Source organism: Balaenoptera musculus, chromosome 14 (assembly GCF_009873245.2).
Source record: "Balaenoptera musculus isolate JJ_BM4_2016_0621 chromosome 14, mBalMus1.pri.v3, whole genome shotgun sequence".
Classification (NCBI taxonomy): domain Eukaryota; kingdom Metazoa; phylum Chordata; class Mammalia; order Artiodactyla; family Balaenopteridae; genus Balaenoptera; species Balaenoptera musculus.
This window is the reverse complement of record NC_045798.1, coordinates 61,318,116-61,337,839: the sequence shown is the minus strand read 5'-3', so window position 1 is coordinate 61,337,839 and position 19,724 is coordinate 61,318,116. Positions and strand designations below refer to the sequence as shown.

At 43.5% G+C, this 19,724-nt stretch overlaps 1 protein-coding gene across 2 annotated transcripts in view; it reads right to left on the bottom strand.

The window, feature by feature from the left end:
* Positions 1-19,724, bottom strand: part of SETBP1 (SET binding protein 1) — a 376,922-nt gene that overhangs the window by 97,990 nt on the left and 259,208 nt on the right. For both annotated transcript variants that reach the window (XM_036823197.1, XM_036823198.1), the window contains exon 4: positions 14,431-17,890. In XM_036823197.1, coding sequence (XP_036679092.1) covers positions 14,431-17,890 — 3,460 coding nt within the window. The remainder of the gene's footprint in view (positions 1-14,430; positions 17,891-19,724) is intronic.

Genomic DNA, 19,724 nt, shown 5'->3' with positions numbered 1-19,724 from the left:
CTGGCTAACAGCCAGAAGGTACTTCGATGCTAAAAGCACAAGGAACTAAATGAGAGCTCAACCTGAATGAGACTGGAGGCCCATCCTTGTCCAGAACCTCCAGCCCTGCACGCACCTTGATTTCAACCTCATGAGATCTTAAGCAGCTAAGGCTTCTGGACCTCTGACCTACAGAAACTGTGGGATAATAAACTTGTGTTGTTTCAAGCTGCTAAATCTATGATAAATTTTTACAGCAACAATAGAAAATGAATACAAATTTCACTATTTCTCTTATCACTACATTTTTATGGCTGGGGTTAGTAGATAAATTGGTCTTCAAAACAGGTGCCACTGACTAGCGCTAACAGATTCTGGCTGCGGCAGACCAAATGCCAAAGGGTTGAAACTGCCTGCCCTTTCAAGAGACTTCCAAGTCCTGCCGATGATGCCGGTACAGTGAACTTGCAGTTATCTTTGAGTGAAATGTGTATTTTGTTATTTATCCACCATAACTGTCTAATACTGACATCTTATCTTTGTCATCAAATACAATTGTGGTCCAGCGGATGTCTGCACCTCTGTGTGCATATGTGTGTTCAGAGGGAGATTTAACTTCACCCCAATAAGAGCATACTTGGGAGAGAAAGCCTGCTGTTTAAAGAAGACTTCTATAGAAATCTGCTGTGTTGTATTTCCTGTGCTTGAATATATTATCCAAAGTGGAAGTGAAAGGAAATGAACATTATTAATGACCAGGTGGTAAGCTGTGTGCTGGATGCTCTCGTGTATATTCTACTTTTCTTTGGCCCTCATAAAACTCTGCCAGGTAGGTATTAATAGCCTCATTTTTCAGAGGAGGAAAAAGAGGATCAAAGAGGCTCAGTTGCCCAAGGTCACACTACTAGTAAGTGGGGATTTAGCATCCAAATCTGCATCCAAGAGGCTTTAACTCCCTAGCATTTTAACGATCTACTATGCTGCTTTAGGAGTTGCTGAATTTATTCTTAAGCTAGTGAACTGTGTCCTGTACAGCTCAGATTTTATCTGAGTGAGTCATGACATTCTTACCTAAAATAAAGATAAACAATTCGAGGCCATATAGAAATAAGCGCTGAAATGAACGTGAAGATATTAGTTATATCAGAGAAGCAGGACATGCCAGAATGGTTAAGGAAATAAGTAGGTAAGATTTAGAAGCCAGATTGAAGAGATGTTCTATGTGAAGGAGGCAATGTGGTGACTGGAGATTAAGCTTAAGGCTAATTATGGTATTTTCTGTAGGGTAAGGTGGATTTTGCAGAACTCACAGCAAGTCAATAAGCTGAAAATGATCAGGAAACAAGGTGAGACTGCGTGGGTAGATAATAGAGGGTCTTTTAAGCCAGATAAAGAATCTTGGACTTGATGCAAGAGGAATGGATACTTCTATATCTGGCATCAATTACACATTTCACTATGGCTACCTTCATGGATGTTCCATGAAAAGCTATTTCATTCTTCTTTTTCCATTTCAATAATTAATATATTTATTTAGTTAGAGCTCTAAGGGGTGGGGTGTAAGGAATGGAAACAAAGGAGCTTTGCTCTGGGCTGATTATTGCCAAAAGGATCCCCGAAATGAAAAATGAAGCAGAGAAGCATTGCTGTGGACCAAGAAGGTGCAACGCTGGCCTGGTGGAAGTCCAGCCCACATGAATGAAGTATTTCTGGGGTTTGAGGGGCTTCCATAGGCAGGCAGAGCTGACATCCTGCACTGGGGAAATCACTTGATGGAGCCATTACTCAGCGTCCTCACCAGTGGCAGAAGAAGACACCCAGAAATAAGCTTTTCCTCTCTAAGACAGACCACTGAGACAGAGTTTCAACTATTATAATTAATATCAATTGGACCTAGAAAAATAATGGAGAAAAAGTAACTAAGAAGAGTTATTTCAGCTATTTTATTTAATAAAATAAAATTTTATTTGTACTGTCCATGAAGACTTAAGAAATCTGGAAGATTTTCTCTTCTCCTTTGCCTAATAACCTATCTCAGAGCATACATTGATGTAGGCTTCCTGGTTGAGGAGGAATGGAAGAAAAAACAAACAGGGGAGCCGCTTTTTGAAACGGGAACTATTGGCTTTCCAACTTCACCTTAGATATATCCATGGGTAAATGAGGAAGGAAAATAAGCAAGTACAGGTAGTTCTTTGTGTCACAAACCTATAATCAATAGCTGGCTCCCTCTCTTTAAGTGATCTCAGTATGAGTGACAGCAACACTGACGAATGAGAGTAGCTACAACTTGACATGTGTGTGTGTGTGTGTGAAGTGGAGGTGGTATTTGTAACAGACACTGGCTGGTTGCATTTTCCACTTCAGGATAGAGTCGTGGATCTCAAGCTTTGGAAAATTTATTGCATTCCCCTTGTCAGATTCTGATTTGAGAGAAACACTGAACACTCGGCAACTCTTGGGAAAAAGTTCTGGCAACCATCTTCAGCTGTGACTAATCTGTCCCCTGCCCGGTTGCTGTCCTGGAACTTGAACTCTTATGGAGATCTTAAATAGGACAGTCTGGAAATCTGGATGGTTTTCATGCCCAATTGTTGCTGCATTTATTTTAAGAATATACTCCCCCATCTGGGCAATGACACAGAATGCAGAATGAAAGGTTATGGTACTATGGTGGTCAGTTCTGGGAAGGGACTTGAGAGAAAACTGAAACGACCAGGCAGCTGAAGTGGCGATGAGAAGAGAGGAGAAAGAGGGATGATGGGGGAGGGAAGCGTGGGCTGGCTTTTCTGGGCTGCTGGGGAGGCAGGTTGCAAGGTGAGCAGTTACCAACACCAGCTGGGGACTCGTGTTATTTACCTTATCATAATGGCTATTTAGTGAGATTGTAGGTGACTTCATTTTCTCTTATACATGTTTTTCTAAATTTTCCAAATTTTATTCACTAACAGGTTTTGTCTTAGATGATAAAATAAACAATAAGCGTTTTTCCAAATACTCATTTGCTCTATGCAATGGGTGGAGAATCCATTTTTATTGCTGCTGTTGGGGTCTCAAAGAGAAAAATAATATCTAGTGCTAAAGGGGTTCATTACTAAACTAGGAGAAATTTGGACAGACTTTTAGGACTATGTCACTCCTACTGAAAGATGACAAGATGTCCCTTACATATTTGTAGTTGTAATACTGCCCAGTACTATGTCTTATACATTTCAGATACTTTTAAAATTGTATGGTTAGAATAAATAAAGTAAAACTATAACCAACAGCACAAAGAAGTATATCCTGTAAGAGAAACCTCTTTGGTCCACTGGTCTTTCATGGAATATAAGACATGATAAACTGCTTCAGAACCATAGTTTTTTTACCCAATCCCAATTCCTGGTGGATGGTCAAAAGGGGACGAAGTCTCCTAACGCTTTACCAAACTTTTTAGATGTAGCTCTAAACCCATGGTTTCCTTAGTGATTTGCTCTGGTCTGTTTTTATTTTTATCCTATGTCACTCCCAAGATGCAAATTTTGTATGTTTACTACTAGGTATGTAAAATCCCTCAAACTTTTCTTTAAAAAATAACAAAGTTTTAAATATTAGGTTTAGTGTTTTGTGACTTAGTGAATAAGATCATTCTTGCTCTCCCTTTGCATCTCCTTTGTGATTTTTCAGAATGGACACCCTCCACCAGGGTCTCTGTTCACCAGATGAGGTGAAGGCTCTGCACACAGAATTGGCCTCACACCCTGGGCTTGGCCAGCCCTGGCTCCAAAAAGCTCCCTTTATAAAAAAAACTAACTGTAGTGGAGATCAAATTGCTTATTAGCTAGTCCCTTATTCTGGGCTCCAATATTTAACCCACTGGCAAGGGTTCTTGAGGGATAACTCAGAAGCTGAGATATACTACTGACCTTGTCAAAGACTTCGGAAATACAGTGGGAAAAAAAGGAGGTGATGGGAAAAGTCAGAAAACCTGGAACCTAGCACTTTCTCTGCACAAAAGTCGTTCAGTGACATTGGACAAAGACTTGAACCCTCTGGGTTTTTTTTTTTTTTTTTTAAGATTTTTTGGTTATTTAAATGTTCTTCTTTTATTTTTTTATTTTTTAATTAATTAAATTATTTATTTATGGCTGTGTTGGGTCTTCGTTTCTGTGCGAGGGCTTTCTCTAGTTGTGGCAAGCGGGGGCCACTCTTCATTGCGGTGCGCGGGCCTCTTCACTATCGTGGCCTCTCTTGTTGTGGAGCACAGGCTCCAGACGCGCAGGCTCAGTAATTGTGGCTCACAGGCCCAGTTGCTCCGTGGAATGTGGGATCTTCCCAGACCAGGGCTCGCACCCGTGTCCCCTGCATTGGCAGGCAGATTCTCAACCACTGCGCCACCAGGGAAGCCCCCTCTCTGGGTTTTGATTTCCTTGCCTGTCAAGTGGGAGAAGAACACCTATCTGCAAATCTCAATGGAGTCTGAAGATCAAATAAAAGTCAGGAAATGTGCTTTGAAAAGCAGAATGCCCTGTTCAGAGGTAAGGGGTAACTGGGATGTAGCCTCAGGGGTAGCTTTTTATCTCTCTATGTCTTCAGATCCTCCATCAACATGCGAGCCGACCTGACACACTCATGCCCACCTTCTCAAGCTCCCCAAGCCCTTCAGAGAAGAATGGGAAACTCCAAGCAGAGGCAGCTCTTGGGACTTGCTTGCTCTACTCTGTTGATCCTCCCTCTTAATGCCTCCTTTTTATCCAACTTGTTCTAAATCCTTATGTAATAGGGCAAACACTCATATCAACTTGCTTTTATAGTATGCAATTTACTACTCTGAAATTTATTTTATGGGTCCTTTTTCCTGTAGAATGGGTGTTTATTTCTAGTCATTAATGGTTAGTCTCTCATTATTCTCTCTAATTGCTTTCCATATGTGTATATATCTACCTCTTGTCTCCTGATAGCTTTACAAGGTCTTTGAGGGAGGCATGTTTCCTGGTACTTCATCATTTCACCCAGCACTTAGCACCAGGCTCACCACCCTTCATGCCCAGCACCCTTTAAAACCAGTGCGTCCTCCATCCCTCCGGGATGCAGTTCCACATTCTCTGCATGGCAACTATATCCTCTTAAAAGTCCATCCCCACTCAACTGCTAACTTCAGTCTAGCTAGGTGCCTTCCCGTACCCCCCCACATACACCCACCTCCAGGTCTTCGCTCATCTGGTGCCTCACTCAATCACTATGCCTCCACTCTCGAAGGTTCAAGTCCAGGATTCATTTTTCACTGAACACTGTCATCCTTTCTGATCCTGGATCAGTACGGCTCCCATTGTTGGCCGCTGAGTTCGCACAGATTAAACTTGGTCTGCATTTATTCTCTGGTTGTTTTATGTATGCTAACTTAAGTCTCTTTGCAGTATAGTATACAGAAATTAAGGTAAGGGGCCCTTCCTTGCTTTTCGTTTGTTCTGGTCTCTCCATTTGTTATATCTTGTCACTATGTTACATGTTAAGTAACTAAAGAGCTCCCAATCATTTTGAAGAATGTAAGCTCTTTATGAACCAGCATATATATTTTATTCCACAAAGTAGTAAAGACCTCTGAAAGATCAACATTTAAGCTTTAGTCTATAATACTTTGCACACAGTAAACATTCAATAAAAGATCCATTTACCAGAACTTGTGATAACCTGAGCTGTTCCTCCACACACTCACAGCAGTGCAGCTAATACCCATGGTACCACAAAGAGGAGTTTTCAGAAGTTTTCAAACAGCCATTACCATGACCAAAAATTAAGCACCTGTGCATCTGTGGGATGGGAAATGTGGAGCCTGCCTGGAATCCCTGACTTCTTTTTAAATACTCACCTTTTCTATATGTGGCCTTTGCAGGGAGGCAGAATGGCATAGGATAAAGGGGTCTGGCGTTGTTTTTATGCTCCATGAATTGGGGGACCTTAGACTGAAGGCCTGTTAAGAATGAGTGTGTCACTTCCCATCAAGGGCTGACTACAGAACAAAGCCTTCTAAGAAGCTGGAGCACTGCTAGAACCACGACCAAGTTTTGCTTGCTGCACCCGCAGCCCCCGTTTTCTCATCACCCACTTATTCATTACCTCTTTGCCATCTGAATTTGGCACATAGCCCACCACCCCTTAACCATATGAGGCACTAAATACATAACTGTTAACTTGTCTGTTGTCTCCAGAGCCACCAGTATGTTCATACATATTCTCATCTAACCTCATCTTCTATGAACTCTGCAGCTTGGGCCCTAGTGGCTACCCCGTTCTTCTGAAATCCATTCTTCCTTGAGTCCTTGGTTCTTCTCCAACACTTCTGTCATTTCTTCTCTGTATCTGCCTGACCCCCTCTTATTCTGCCTCTCTCTTTAAGGTGAGCCACAGGGGTCCCCCCATCTACCCTCTTTCCTTCATTCTCCACAATTGTCCCCTTTGGTAAACCTCTAGCTCTAGCTCTGTACAGTGCTGCCAACTGCCGCCTCAACAACTCATCTCCTCACACACCAACCAGATTCTCTCTTGGATTTCTATAATTCTGTTCATGTGCCACCACTCTTCCAGTTGCCTGAGGCCAACGTATTGGAACTATCTTTGACTTTAGCTAAAGAGGGAAAGAGATGAGTCAGGAATTACTCTATTATTTTTTTGCTTGGGCATCTGAGTAGGTAATGATGCTTTTATGATGCTTATAATCTAGGGGGTGGTCTGGGGGAGGAAGGGCAGGGTAGTGGGTACAATCCAAATAAGAAAGGGATAATTACAATATCATATGAAAAATTCAAAGATGGGATAAGTTTGCCCAACCCAGGCTAGAGGGAGGGAGCAGTCAGGGGAAAAAGACAAATTATAATTTGGTCATTTCACAAGTTTCGCCTGAATAATGGAATGGTTGCCCACTGTTTACTTAATTAAGCACAAGCCCCAGAGTGTGGGGAAAAACCTTTAAACTCCAGCACAACATTCTTTTCCAAACTTATCTACCATGATTCCCCAACTACAGAGCCTAACCTCAATAAAAGTAGACAAAACACCATTTCCCAAATGTTTCTTGGGTATGTCCACCTAAATACCTTTGTTTACATAGCTTCCTTCCTACTCTGTGCTTGCCTCCACTTCCTCTCAACACCATCTCACCATCTCCATTCTCCAAAAGACTCTTCCATCCTTTAAGACCCATCTTGAATGGTAACTACCAAACAGAAGCATTTCCTGGTCCCACCTCTCCACCCCCACTGAAAACGTGGCGGTGGCTCACCCTCACTTGGACAGCCCAGCATGTCCTTCTCTATTGACAGCCAAGTCTCTTCTCTATGACTTTCTGATTGCCGTTACAGTCTGCCTTATGAGTTGCATCTGTTTTCCTCCCCTAAATTATACAGGAGAGCCTTCTGGACTGTAACCTCTTTGACAGCAAAAGCATTGAGTTACTTAATGCTTTTTTACTATTGTTAATTAATAGTAATTCATTCTTGAATTACTCCCCCAGGACTTCACCAAGCCATGCATATACTTGACACTAAATAAATAATTTTAAAAAATTTTCTCTTGTCTTTGTCAGTTCCCCTTGAATTCAGTGTGAAGTGCTATACTGGCACAAGCATAGTTCACAGTCCTAACAAGTATTCAGTCCTGTTGCTTGTTTGTTTATACAGTGACGAGATGGTTTTCTGGAGGGTCCTTTCAAAGGCACCATCCTTATCTCTGCCCAGTGACAGGCTAGCCTTTGGAAGCCATGCTTTACTGATTTCTCTGGCCAAGAAAGGCTCCATGTTGTATCAAAGCCAAGTCTGTCAAAATTGTGACTTCTCTGCACCCACACCTGAGTCTTCATAATTCTCCAAAACCACAGAAATATATATGAAAACTTCCAACAGGATGGGGGAATGTTTGCCAACTGTGGGAAGATAAATGACCTGGAGACTTCATGCTCCAAAGACAGATTGCTGGATTTCTGGTTCAATGTAGCAAAAGAGATGCTGTTTATTTGTTTGTTTGTTTTTTTCATTGCCAGAAAGTTATGGGTCACAACATTTAATTTGATTAATTCCGAAAGGAAACCTTAGGAGAAACTGTGGGAGGCTCGATAAAATAAGTATGTGCAATTGTTAAGACAGGAAAGGAAAAAAAAATGACTTCCATCAGAGCCCACAAAGATCACTTCCAGTCCCAAACATGGGTCCCCAGAGATAGCCTGGAAGCCAAATTATTGTCAAAGAGATGCTTACCTTTTACAACAGCTCACAGCAAAAGAAAACATATAGCTTAACATCTCTCCCACAATTCACCTTTCTGTTTTGTTTTTTTTTTTTCTTTTATTCTCTCTCTCTCTTCCTTTCCCTTTCCCCCTGCCTTATGTTACTCTTCCCAGTCTGAGCTCTTCTACCAATTAGATATGTATCATTGGATGAGTCACTTGAACTTCCTAAGCCCCAGTATGCTCAAACACCTAAGCAAAATGAGGTGTTCATATTACATTATTAAGATTCTTTTACTTCTGAGCATGAATATAAATGCAAGTTTGCTCTATCTGCTCCTATACAATTGGTCATATTAGTGCTCTAACTTATTTGTTTCTAAGGTAATGAACTGTGGTTTCAGCCTGCACAAACAACAAGCTAATTTGCTAGTGGATCCTATGAGGTTCCATCTTTTGGAAAGGTGAGATCAAATGGCTAAGTGAAGTCACTTGAGCCAAAGATAAATTGGGTGTCACACAGATTTAGACACGGACCAGAGGAATCTGTTTTGAAACTTCACTGAACAGCTAATTAATTGGCCAACTTGGCCATAACTTCAGCGTTTTCTCTTTAACTGCACAATCTAGGTGTGTGTGTGTGTGTGTGTGTGTGTGTGTGTGTATTCAAATTCCATTGTATAAATTTGAGAATCCTAGACTATCATGTCTGGTCAGAACATTTATTATCCTCGTATCACTTGGGAAAACTGAGAGTCAAAAATATAAAGAGGTCTTTCAGCTGGTTAGCATAGGAGACAAGACTGGGGCAGGTACTCATAACCCTGCTAAACCACACAGCAACCATTAGCTAATTAATCTTTCACTTCCTCCTACAGGTTGACCCAGAATTCAACTTGGATTAAGGTTAAACAGACCACACTTCATCAGCTTTCCATTTTCTACTCTTCCTTCTTTCCTGGTTTTAACTTTCTCCTCCCATGAGTCCTCTTCTTCCTTCTATTCCAGTTTTAGAAAACTTTCCTCACACATGTTTCTTTTGTATGGTTTTCATGACATTTTGTCCATGTGGTTAATTCCCTCATCTGAATGACTGCTTTGAGGAGACTTTTGTATTATTTTTGGCTTGGGCATCCATTTCCTGCCTGTGAGTGACAACAGAGACTGCCTCCCAAAATGCCCACAGTGCCGTTAAGAGGAGCTGTCATAGGGTAAGATAGAGCCACAAGGAGAGGTGGAGTCAGCCAGGCTCAAGGGAATCCAGCCACATACATGGCAGGACTCTGATATCTGAGAGGTGAGCTAAGAATGAATTCTCAGCATCCATTAATCATGAGGAAAGTACTTGACATCGGGGACTCAGGATGGCAACCTTGACTAAGAATGGCATTGGACTAAGAGGTAACAGGTATAAACTTACACTTCTCACTGCTTCTCCAACATCTGATGGGAGCCTGGACAGCAGTGGTCAAAATGCCTGAAGTTCCTGGCATAATTTTAGGTCAAAGTATGCAAAGATTGTTTCCAAGAGGTTGGAACAGGAAGAACATCATTCACACTAGAGACCTCTTCCACCACCTCATGAGAACTTGGCTCTGGGAGCATATAGCATCATTCTGACTATGTATTGTCACCCTTGGACAGGTTTGCTCTCTCAGAATCTGCTGCATGTCAGGGTGCATGAGATGGTGGTGCCTGGTGGGAGAGCAGCACAAATGAGGGCCAATAAGGCTTCTCCCAACTCTGAGAGTCTGTGGATTACACCTTCCCACTATTTATCCATTATTTGGCCCCAAGCAAGCGTTTTTGTAAAAGTGAAGATTTACCAGATGGTGTGCATTTAGAAAATAGGTCAAAAGAGTCACTGCCTTTTGAAACCAAAGAAGCAGTAGGACAGAAGGAGTAAAATACAGGAAAAAGGCAAGGAGTCTGTGTAATTTCTTAGATCTAGGTATGTTGTAAGGGGGCTAACAAGACAATGCATCCATCTGCTGGGGCAGGGGGATGGAGGATGGAGGATGAATGACTTTCCAAGCAGGAAAGAGGAAATGGAGTGTGCAACTGCTGCTATTGCTAAATGGGGTCTCTAATTCCTCTCTCCATAATGGTAATGACCTCCATTTATATGGTGCCTTTCATCAGTTCTGATCTGAGGGAGAGCTCAAAGTCCTCTTTTCACTCCACTCCTAAATCTGGTCCTCAACAGGGTAAAGAATGATATCTGTATTTATGCCATATCTATTTTGGAGAAGAGTAGCTCATGTGAAATTGGACATTAAGATGCTATGGAAATGAACCCAGAAGGGAGAAGGAAGAGGTAGAGGAAGAGAAGGTGTGGAAGGGAAGATGCTTATTTCTAATCATGACCTTCAGTACCATCCAGCTGAACAGACACCTCGACTCGGATACTCTGAAAGATCTTAATGCCTCCAGTAACCTCAGCTTCATCCCATCTGTCTCCCAGCTTTTAATGGGACTTGGAACTCTTTGGAGTGTATAATATTAAGGTGAATGCATTGGGTTCCAAGTGTTACTAAGGACATTTTTTTCCTGATGCTTTAGGGGTTCAGGAATAGAGGGGACATTTAGGATATAGGCAAGGAGAGGCCAAGGTTTGGAAGGAAAGGGAATGATAAGGAATCTGGTCTGTTCCAATAAGATATTCAACAAGATGTGTAGGCATAACTCATATAGACACAGAAGCCACTAACAATTAAGATTCATGAAAATGTTCAGAAAAAAAAAAGAAAAACCTCATACAACACAAAAATAAGCACAAAGCAGTGGCACAAATAACTCAGGGAACTGGATTTCAGTAAGGACAGAAGTGGAAACCCTGTCAACGTATATATCAATATTTCCAGGCTGATATTTAGAAAGGTTTAGGCCATAAGAAATCCTCCTTCATTGGTTGGGAACTGAATAAAGGGATGTCTTTTTGTCTTAATTACTCTCTTCTGCACTTATCACATAATCACTGTGCAGATGCCCTAGGGGAAAGCATGTAATCAGAGGATAGATGGGATTCTGAGAGGAAGGGTGGTGGTGGGATATAGGGACACTGGGCTGGGGACAAGGACCTGTGTTCTAGACTTGGCCTTAACTAGTTGGATGACATGCAGCTGAGTTGCAATGCAGTGGGCAAAGCCCTGGGTTTAGAATAAAAAGTGACAGCTTTCTGAACTTGGACAGGTCACTTGATCTCTGAGCCTCAGTGTCCTGATCCATAAAATGGGAATGAAAATATTTCTCTTCTAAGATTGCAGGAAGGATATTATAAGAAATACATGTGAAATGGCTTTAAGAATTGAAGGGCTTCCCTGTGGCACAGTGGTTGAGAATCTGCCTGCCAATGCAGGGGACACGGGTTCGAGCCCTGGTCTGGGAAGATCCCACATGCCGCAGAGCAACTAGGCCCGTGAGCCACAACTACTGAGCCTGTGCGTCTGGAGCCTGTGCTCCGCAACAAGAGAGGCCGCGATAGTGAGAGGCCCGCGCACCGCGATGAAGAGTGGCCCCCGCTTGCTGCAACTAGAGAAAGCCCTCGCACAGAAACGAAGACCCAACACAGCCAAAAATAAATAAATAAATTAATTAATTAAAAAAAAAAAAAGAATTGAAACATGTCATACAGAAGAGGTCTGGCCCAACTCTTTGAGTTACAGATTGGCAGATAGTACCCCAGAGAGGTAGGATACCATGCCTAAGGTCATAACAGAGTTGGGTGCAGTACTCAATTCCTAGGCTGAATCCAGCTTTCTGTAGATGGCTGCAAAACAAGTAAGAAGCTGGGGAAGGGGAGGGAGAATTTTAAATGAAGTAACGACCACCTTGTGAATGCAAACACAAGGAATTTTGTATGGCTAGAGTGTGGCCGCCCTCAGAGACACAGTGACCGGATGAACCCCTAGCTGGCAAAATTCAACCAAGACCCAGCTGTAATACGGTCCAGACACGCAGACGTCCCAGTAAGACTGCTGAGAATCCTAATGGCAACAATGGCTGGTTTTAGCTTCTGAGACCTTGTTTCTCAGGTCTGTTAACTTACGATTCTTGCTTGTAGGTTCTCAGCAATAACATACCACCATTGTTTTCTAGCTAAACAATGCCAAGGAAATAGAAATAAGAATGCCCTCTGTCATGGATAGTTCTGGTTCTATGGATAAATTCCACCACACTGAAAGAGAAAGCAACAGTACTTCTCATGTGAAAGTTTAATCTTTTAGCAACTACTGTCTGGGTGGGCTTAATTTAGGCTTTGCACAAAAAACAAACACCTTCAACAAAGTCTGATGATCAGAAATGGGGAAACCCAGAAGAGCACATCCACTTGGGCAGACATGAAGTGTGGGCCATTTATCACCTTAGCAAGTGCAGGAAACATGACTGCTAATTGGTCTCTTCATTAACCAAGGAGACCATCTACCACGACAGCAACTCAAAGCTGGGGGTGATTTGGAGCAATATTTAAGTAGCTTCTAACTCATAATCATATTTCTTTCTTCCTTCCTTCCTTCCTTCCTTCCTTCCTTCCTTCCTTCCTCCCTTCCTTCCTTCCTTCCTTCCTTTCTTTCTTGATAGATCTTTATTGGAGTACAATTGCTTCACAATACTGTGTTATTTTCTGTTGTACACCAAAGTGAATCAGCCATATGCATACATATGTCCCCATATCCCCTCCCTCTTGACCCTCCCACCCACTCTCCCTATCCCAACCCTCTAGAAAGGAAACCATAAACAAGACAAAAAGACAACCCTCAGAATGGGAGAAAATATTTGCAAATTAAACAACAGACAAAAGATTAATCTCCAAAATATACAAACAGCTCATGGAGCTCAATATCAAAAAAATGAACAATCCAGTTAAAAAATTGGTGGAGGATCTAAATAGACATTTCACCAAGGAAGACATACAGATGGCCAAGAGGAACATGAAAAGATGCTCAACATCACTAATTATGAGAGAAATGCAGATCAAAACTACAATGAGGTATCACCTCAAGCCGGTCAGAATGGCCATTATCAAAACATATTTCTTTTTGAAATCTGCTGGCCTGGAAAATGTCTCTAAATCCTCATGAATAGACTGCCTTCACCTTCACTAATTATGGACTCCGCATGAAGGGAGAAGACAAACAAGGGATACACATCATAAACAGAGGTGAAATAGCTCACCCAAAGCTTATCAGGGGTGATCAGTCCTTTAAACCAGGCTTTGGCCAGAGGGTTTGTACTGTTTGGGGGTAGGGAGAGCACGAGGAATCCTTTTAGCTTCTGCAGCTCCTAAGAAAGGAGTTTCTACCTTTTTCTTAGTAAATAACTACTTTGTTCTACAGGAGTCTTTTATCATCTGTGTGATGTGTGGACATGGACAAAGGGATATTTATGCAGAAGTGTGAGGCTTCCATGGCAAGGAAAGTTTATGTGGGTGGGCAGGTTAGCAAGGAAATTCTCCCAGCAACTGACAAGGAATGAGCTCTTCCTAGTAGCCACCAGCACTTCAGTTTAGAGATTAGTGGGCAAATCCCATCCCCAGTGGATGTGCGAAGAGACACAGCAGTAGGTTCCAGCAGAGGCAGGAGGCTCACAGTGCCTTTCAGTCAGGTTCTCCCCACCCCCACCTTTATGCAGGGAAATGACAGGTCAGGGCTTCACTTTAGGGGTCTACTAAGAGCTGCTTATCAAATGCCAAAAAGAGGACAACATGGCTTTGGGTTGTGGCTTCCTTATCAGGTAGACTTCAAGATTCACTGGTCATCAGCTTCCAATGGTTCTCCTGTAGATGTTTCAACCTAGGATGTGTGACTTCTAGAGCTAGCATGTCAGGTAAATTAGATATTCATTCCCATCCAACTTTGACATTCTTGGGATCTTGTTGGTATTACTAGAGAGTTTTAGAGGTTTTATCCAACTAGCAAATTTACCATCAGATCAGATGAAGACTTAGGCATAGCGTCTTTAATTAAAAGCATAAAGGTAGTGGGTATGGTTGCAGTCTTGGCAGCTATTGGGGATGCCTCTGGGCCCACAGTTCTCAGGCAATGGCTCAAAGAAAGGAAAGACAGAAAATAACTGATTAAACAATGCATAAAATGTGCAGCAGACTCAAATTTGCAAGGAGACCTTTTTTCATTTGGTTTCTACCTCTCTGCAAACTAGTGAACGCAACGTGCCAAAGACCGTGGACTGCTGAAGGGCAGGGCCCAGCAACCAAGTAACAAGACAGTCCAAGTTTGGAGAAAACTCGGCCTTACCTGGAGATAAGGAGGAGTCATAGGAACTTCTCTCCTTGCGGTTCATCTTGAAGGCTTGGATGTCCTTTTCCCTGTACGTCCCAAAGCCTTCATAGCTCCTCCTTTTACTCCCACTCACATCACTGTCCCACTTGTCGTTCGGAGGGTTCATCTCACTGAACACATCCAGGCTCTCTGGTCTTGCACTGCTGCCGTCCCCGCCATTGCCAGAGTACCGTTTTGTGCACGAGTCCACAGGCTCGCTGCTCAAGTCACCTTTGTCCTTGGCCTGCGTCCAATGCTGGGCATCAGAAAGTGACAGCGTAGACAGGGTGTCCACCTCAAAGTTGTTCTTGGACGCTTTGTGGCCGGCTTCACTGTGCTGGTGCTTCTGCTTCTCCTTATGCTTGTTTTTCTCACTCACAAGTGAGAGCTCTTTGTCTGCACTGCTCAGCCGTTCGCTCAGGATGTGGCTGGAGAAGCCTGTGGCTTTGCCTGCAAAGAGACCACTCAGGTTGTCGTGGGTCCCCAGGAGCCGGTCTTCCTTGTGCTTATGCTTGTGTTTGTGTTTCCTCTTGTGGAGCCGACCACTGGACAGACCGGCACTGCCCACCTTGGGAGGATTCAGGGATGGCTGCCTGTCACCGAGGCCCATGCCCACAGGCCCCTGCAGGTGCACTCCATGCTTTGCTTTATGCTTAGCCGTACCAGACATCTTCACATGGGAGCTTGTGTGAAACTGAGGTGGTGGCACTGTTGGCCTCATGAATGGGGACGCTGCTCCGAGCGTGTGCGACAGGTACAGAGGAGCTGGGTACTGACTGTAATAACCAAGGTTCATCATAGGCATTGATGTGTAAGGCATTCCATAGGGTGCATAGTAACTTCCACTGGGAATAGGGTAGCTGAACCCTTGTAAAAAAGGCACCTTTGTCATGGTGTCATTGGTTTTTGCAGGCCTACCACGCTTCTTCTTTGACTTTAAGTCTGAAGTCCTACGAAGATAGAGCAACGGGTCATACTGGATATATGGCACCGGGTAATAGTGATCAAAATTAATCCGAAAAATGCTGGGATATGGATTCTCATGGTAAAAAGTATAACTCCGGTGAGAGATCCTGAACACTTGGAACTTGGTGATGAGCTCTTCCAGGTCTGCCAGAAACTGGAGATCATCACGGTTTTGCAGGCTTTTCCGTTTCCTCTTGTGCTTTGGCTTCTTGAGGCTTTCGTGGGCCAGAAAGTTGTCCACAATGAGATGCTTCTGCCGGTGGCCATGCCGGTTCTTTGTGCTGGTGTCAGATGGGATGGCCTCCGGGTTGTCCAGGGAGCAGAAATCAAAAGAGTACCTCCGTCGGGATTCGGAACTCTTCTCTGCTTGGTCAGACGTGCTGTTGTTGTCTGTCCCAATGCCACTGTCACTCGGGATCGTCTCCTCACTGTGGGACTCGCTCACAGGGGACAGTGTTATCTCCTTGAGTGACCCGATCTCGCAAAGGTGTGAAGGGGAGTTGGCCATCAGCCTGGGTGGAGACAGCTTCCAGGTCCCACTATGGATTCCCTTTTGGGTTTTGGTTGGAAGAGCACTGATGGGCTGGAGATTTGGCATAGTTTTCAACTCTGAAAAGTTGGTTTCAGTGCTGGCGGGGCTCAGGTTGCCATTGGACCCACCTAACTGTGTCGAAAGTGGGTGCATAGCTGCTGGTGAAGACGCCACAAGTGACTGAAAGTTGGAAGGCACGACGGGAACATCCGGCTGGCTAGAAACTGGCCTCGGGTGCTTGATGGCTGTTTTGGGTTCTTCGGATGGGGGTGGCAGCTCTGCCCTTGGCTTCCTGCCCCTCTTCTTGCCAATGTAGATGGTGCCCCTCTTACTGACATTTATCTGCTTGCCCAATTTGCTCTCGATTGCTGCTGCCCCAGGGCTGGTCTCTGGGGGAGCTTTGGCCTTCAGCGCAATGCTGCTGGAGCAGGACAAGATCTGGTTCAAGATATTTTTCCTTTTGAGTGTTTTCATCTTATTGATAGTTTTGATGGTCTTCTTATCCAACACCCCAAGCTTTCCAACTTTTTTGTGAAATTTCATCTCACTCATGGGTTTGTCCTCTCCTGGCACTAATTGGGCCAACTTAGCTAAACTACGTCGTCTCTTTCTTTTCTTGGTTCCGGGAAATTCCCGGCTGATGGGACTGACTGGACTGGTGGAAGTCCCCTCGTGAATCGTCTCAACCGTGAGCAAAGGCTGCTTCTTTGGTCGTCCCCGCTTCTTTTTTACCGGCGTGATCACAGTAAGACTGTCTGTGTTGGTGTACAGAGGGCTGGATGGGGTTATGGGATAAGCAGATGGCGGTTCCACCATCAGTTTATCGGAGGTGGCCATGACTGCCTCCCGAAGGAGACTGGTGGGTTTTGGTTTGCTGCACGTCCACCTCCGTTTTGCAGCGAATTTGGGGTGCTGGATTTCTGGCAGCTTTCTTGGAGAGTGATCTGTGCATGTTGGAGGTGTCATGACCATGGGTGGCTTCCGCTGCTTAGATACACCTCCAGGGACAACTTTCTCAGCATTTCCACCAGTTTCAAGGCCAGCTGAGGGGGACTCGTTCTCCATCATTTTACCCAACTTAGGGACACGGGGATCTTTCTTATTACCCTCGGGGTTGGAAAGTATCCTATTAACTACTTCGCTGCTCATAGTGATTCCAGAAGCCAGGGCTTTCTCTGGCATGATCTTTTCCACCACTGCTTTGATGGACTGTCTCTTTTTCCTCTTATGGCTGCTTGGATCTAGGCAGGGTGCCTTGATAGGGATAGTAATCCGGACATGGCTTGAGTCATTTTCAGGATTACTGACGGAACTCACATTCTGCCTGACTGGTGATGCCTCTTGGGCATTATCTGCAGAGTAGCCTTCCCTTTTCCCTTCTGTATTGTCAAATGCTTTCTGAGCATTCTTGACCCAGTCTAGGTCTGAGTTTGGTATGGTTTGACTTATCACATCTTTTTTACTGGACTTTTTCTTGCTGCCTATAGTAGTAGATGGTTCTGGGGGCTCCTTTGCACCTCCTCCATCTTGATCTACCAAGGGCTGGAGCCCACTGCACTCAGCAGAGCTGCTGGGTGGAGCTGGTGAGCTGTGGTTACTTGGAGATGGAACCACGCCTCCCAAGAGCAGATCTTTGCTACTGTTGGACAACTGACTCCATGTGCTCCCTGCACTGCCTTTCTTACCCTGGGCCTTTGCAAAGGAAGCCAGGGGCTCAAGAGCTGGGATCTTGCTGGTGCTTGCAGTTTCTCTGCCAGACTCTGTACTGATGAAGCAATTCTGAGTGGCAGGTCCATTGTCAGAGTTGGTGGACCAGTCCACGTGGTTCTGGCTGCTGCTTTTTTGCTGGTGCTTTGGTTTTAAGGTGTCACCGGTGAAGTCCTGTGGGAGGCCTGGGTCATAATGGAGAGCTGAGTGTTTCTGTGGCCGCTCATAAGCCTAAGGGCGGGTGGAGTGGAGAAGGAGAGAGAGAGAAACAAAGATCAGCATGTTGAAACTATTTAAAATTTAATGTCAAAAGGCTTAATTATTCAAGAGTTGGAAACAGACGCCTTTAATTCCAGAATGCTTTGTGAAGGTTTTTTTCAATTTCTTTAGTAAAAATACATTGTGTTCATTTTGAACATTAATAAGGATGCTATAATCGCTGTCTTTCTCCCCCTAGATAACAGGAACTTTAACCTATCTTGGTTTAATGCAATCTCAGAATAAGAACTGTTTAGAGTCAGGAGGGCCCCTAAAGGTCCCTCAGTCCAATGCTTCTATTTTCCAAATGAAGACGCTAAAACTTCAGCCATGGAGAGTCCTGCCCCAGGTGGCAGAGTTCAGGAGAGCATCTGAACTTCCAGACTCCCTGCACTCGTTTCCCTAACTCCAGCTGCAGCTTATTTTTGCCCCAGCTTCTTCTCAAACACACATCTTTCCCTTTCTTCTGCCTACTGCAGTTCATTTCTGTTTGGAGTTTATCCTGGAGTTCAGCATCTCTGCACTCAAACAAGCAACTCACTAGGAACCACTGCAACAAGGAGAAAAAGCACAAGTTGAGGAATTAAGGGGGGGAAGTTTGATGACTGCGTGGGGAAAAGTGGGCCAGTCAAGGGCATAGAGAAGAAATGAAAAGAAGGAAAGAAACATGGAAGAGCCCTCAAATCTCTGCCGACTCTAGGAGTGGTGCGTATTTGGGAGTGAGCCCGCTAAGACATCCTTAAGCCCACATTAGGCCCTGACTACTCTCTCGAGAAAATGTGTGGATATTCTCAAAAGGAACCTTGAAAAAAGAAAAAAAAGAAAAAAGAAAAAGAAACAAGTCTCCTGGACAAATGTGCCAGGACAAAAAATCATTATCATTCAAGATCACTCCATTGGACTTTGTCAGCTGTGTTTTTCCCTATATTGGCTCTACATGAATGTCTTCATACTTTGCACCTTCCTTAGACTAACTCTTCAGCCAGCAAAGGCAGAACGTGTGCTAGAGACACAACATATTCAGCGTCTATAAACTCACAAAGGGAATGGATAGTGAACACACTGTTTTGAGATATTAAGCTATTTTTAATATAGATATGTTCACATTGTTCCAGATAGATTTTAAGCCAGGCTACCAGTACAAAGAAAGCAGTCTTTAAAGCTTATTATAAGTCCTGTTTTATACACAGAGGATGTATTTCCCTAAGATTTGTTAAAGAAGGGAAAATATTAGTAAATTAAGAAAGCTTTGATAATATCCCAACTAAGAAGTATATGATGATGGCTTAGTGAATTTAGGAAGTTTTAACCTATAGTATGTATCTGTCTGTTTACCTGTCTGTGTATGTATGTATCATATGTGTCTATCTAGCTGGCTAGCTAGCTAGCTATATATCTATCACCTATCACTTCTCTGTCTTTTGTCATTGATGCTATAGGATTTATGCTTTATTAGAAAACATCTCTTATCGTCCCTGTTAAGAGTCAAAACGCAGATGGCAGAAAGAATTATGGGTAAAATTCAATATAGTAAAGCAACCAGGGTTTCATTCACACCAGTTCCTGGAATCCCTAGGGTTATTTTCTGCCTCCCTGATTTTGTGAAATCCTGTTTATACTTCCAATATTGAAGCGTATTTTTTAAGAATCATGAGAGAGCTTCCCCAAGCTAAGCCTGTTAAGTGCCCAGGAGAAAATTAAGAAAAAAAAAGTATTTAATTTTTTCTTCATCTTGCAGTTTACAGTAGAGACACTGCCATCATCAACGTCTAGAGAACTAATCCTGACACTTGACTTTGGCCGCTAG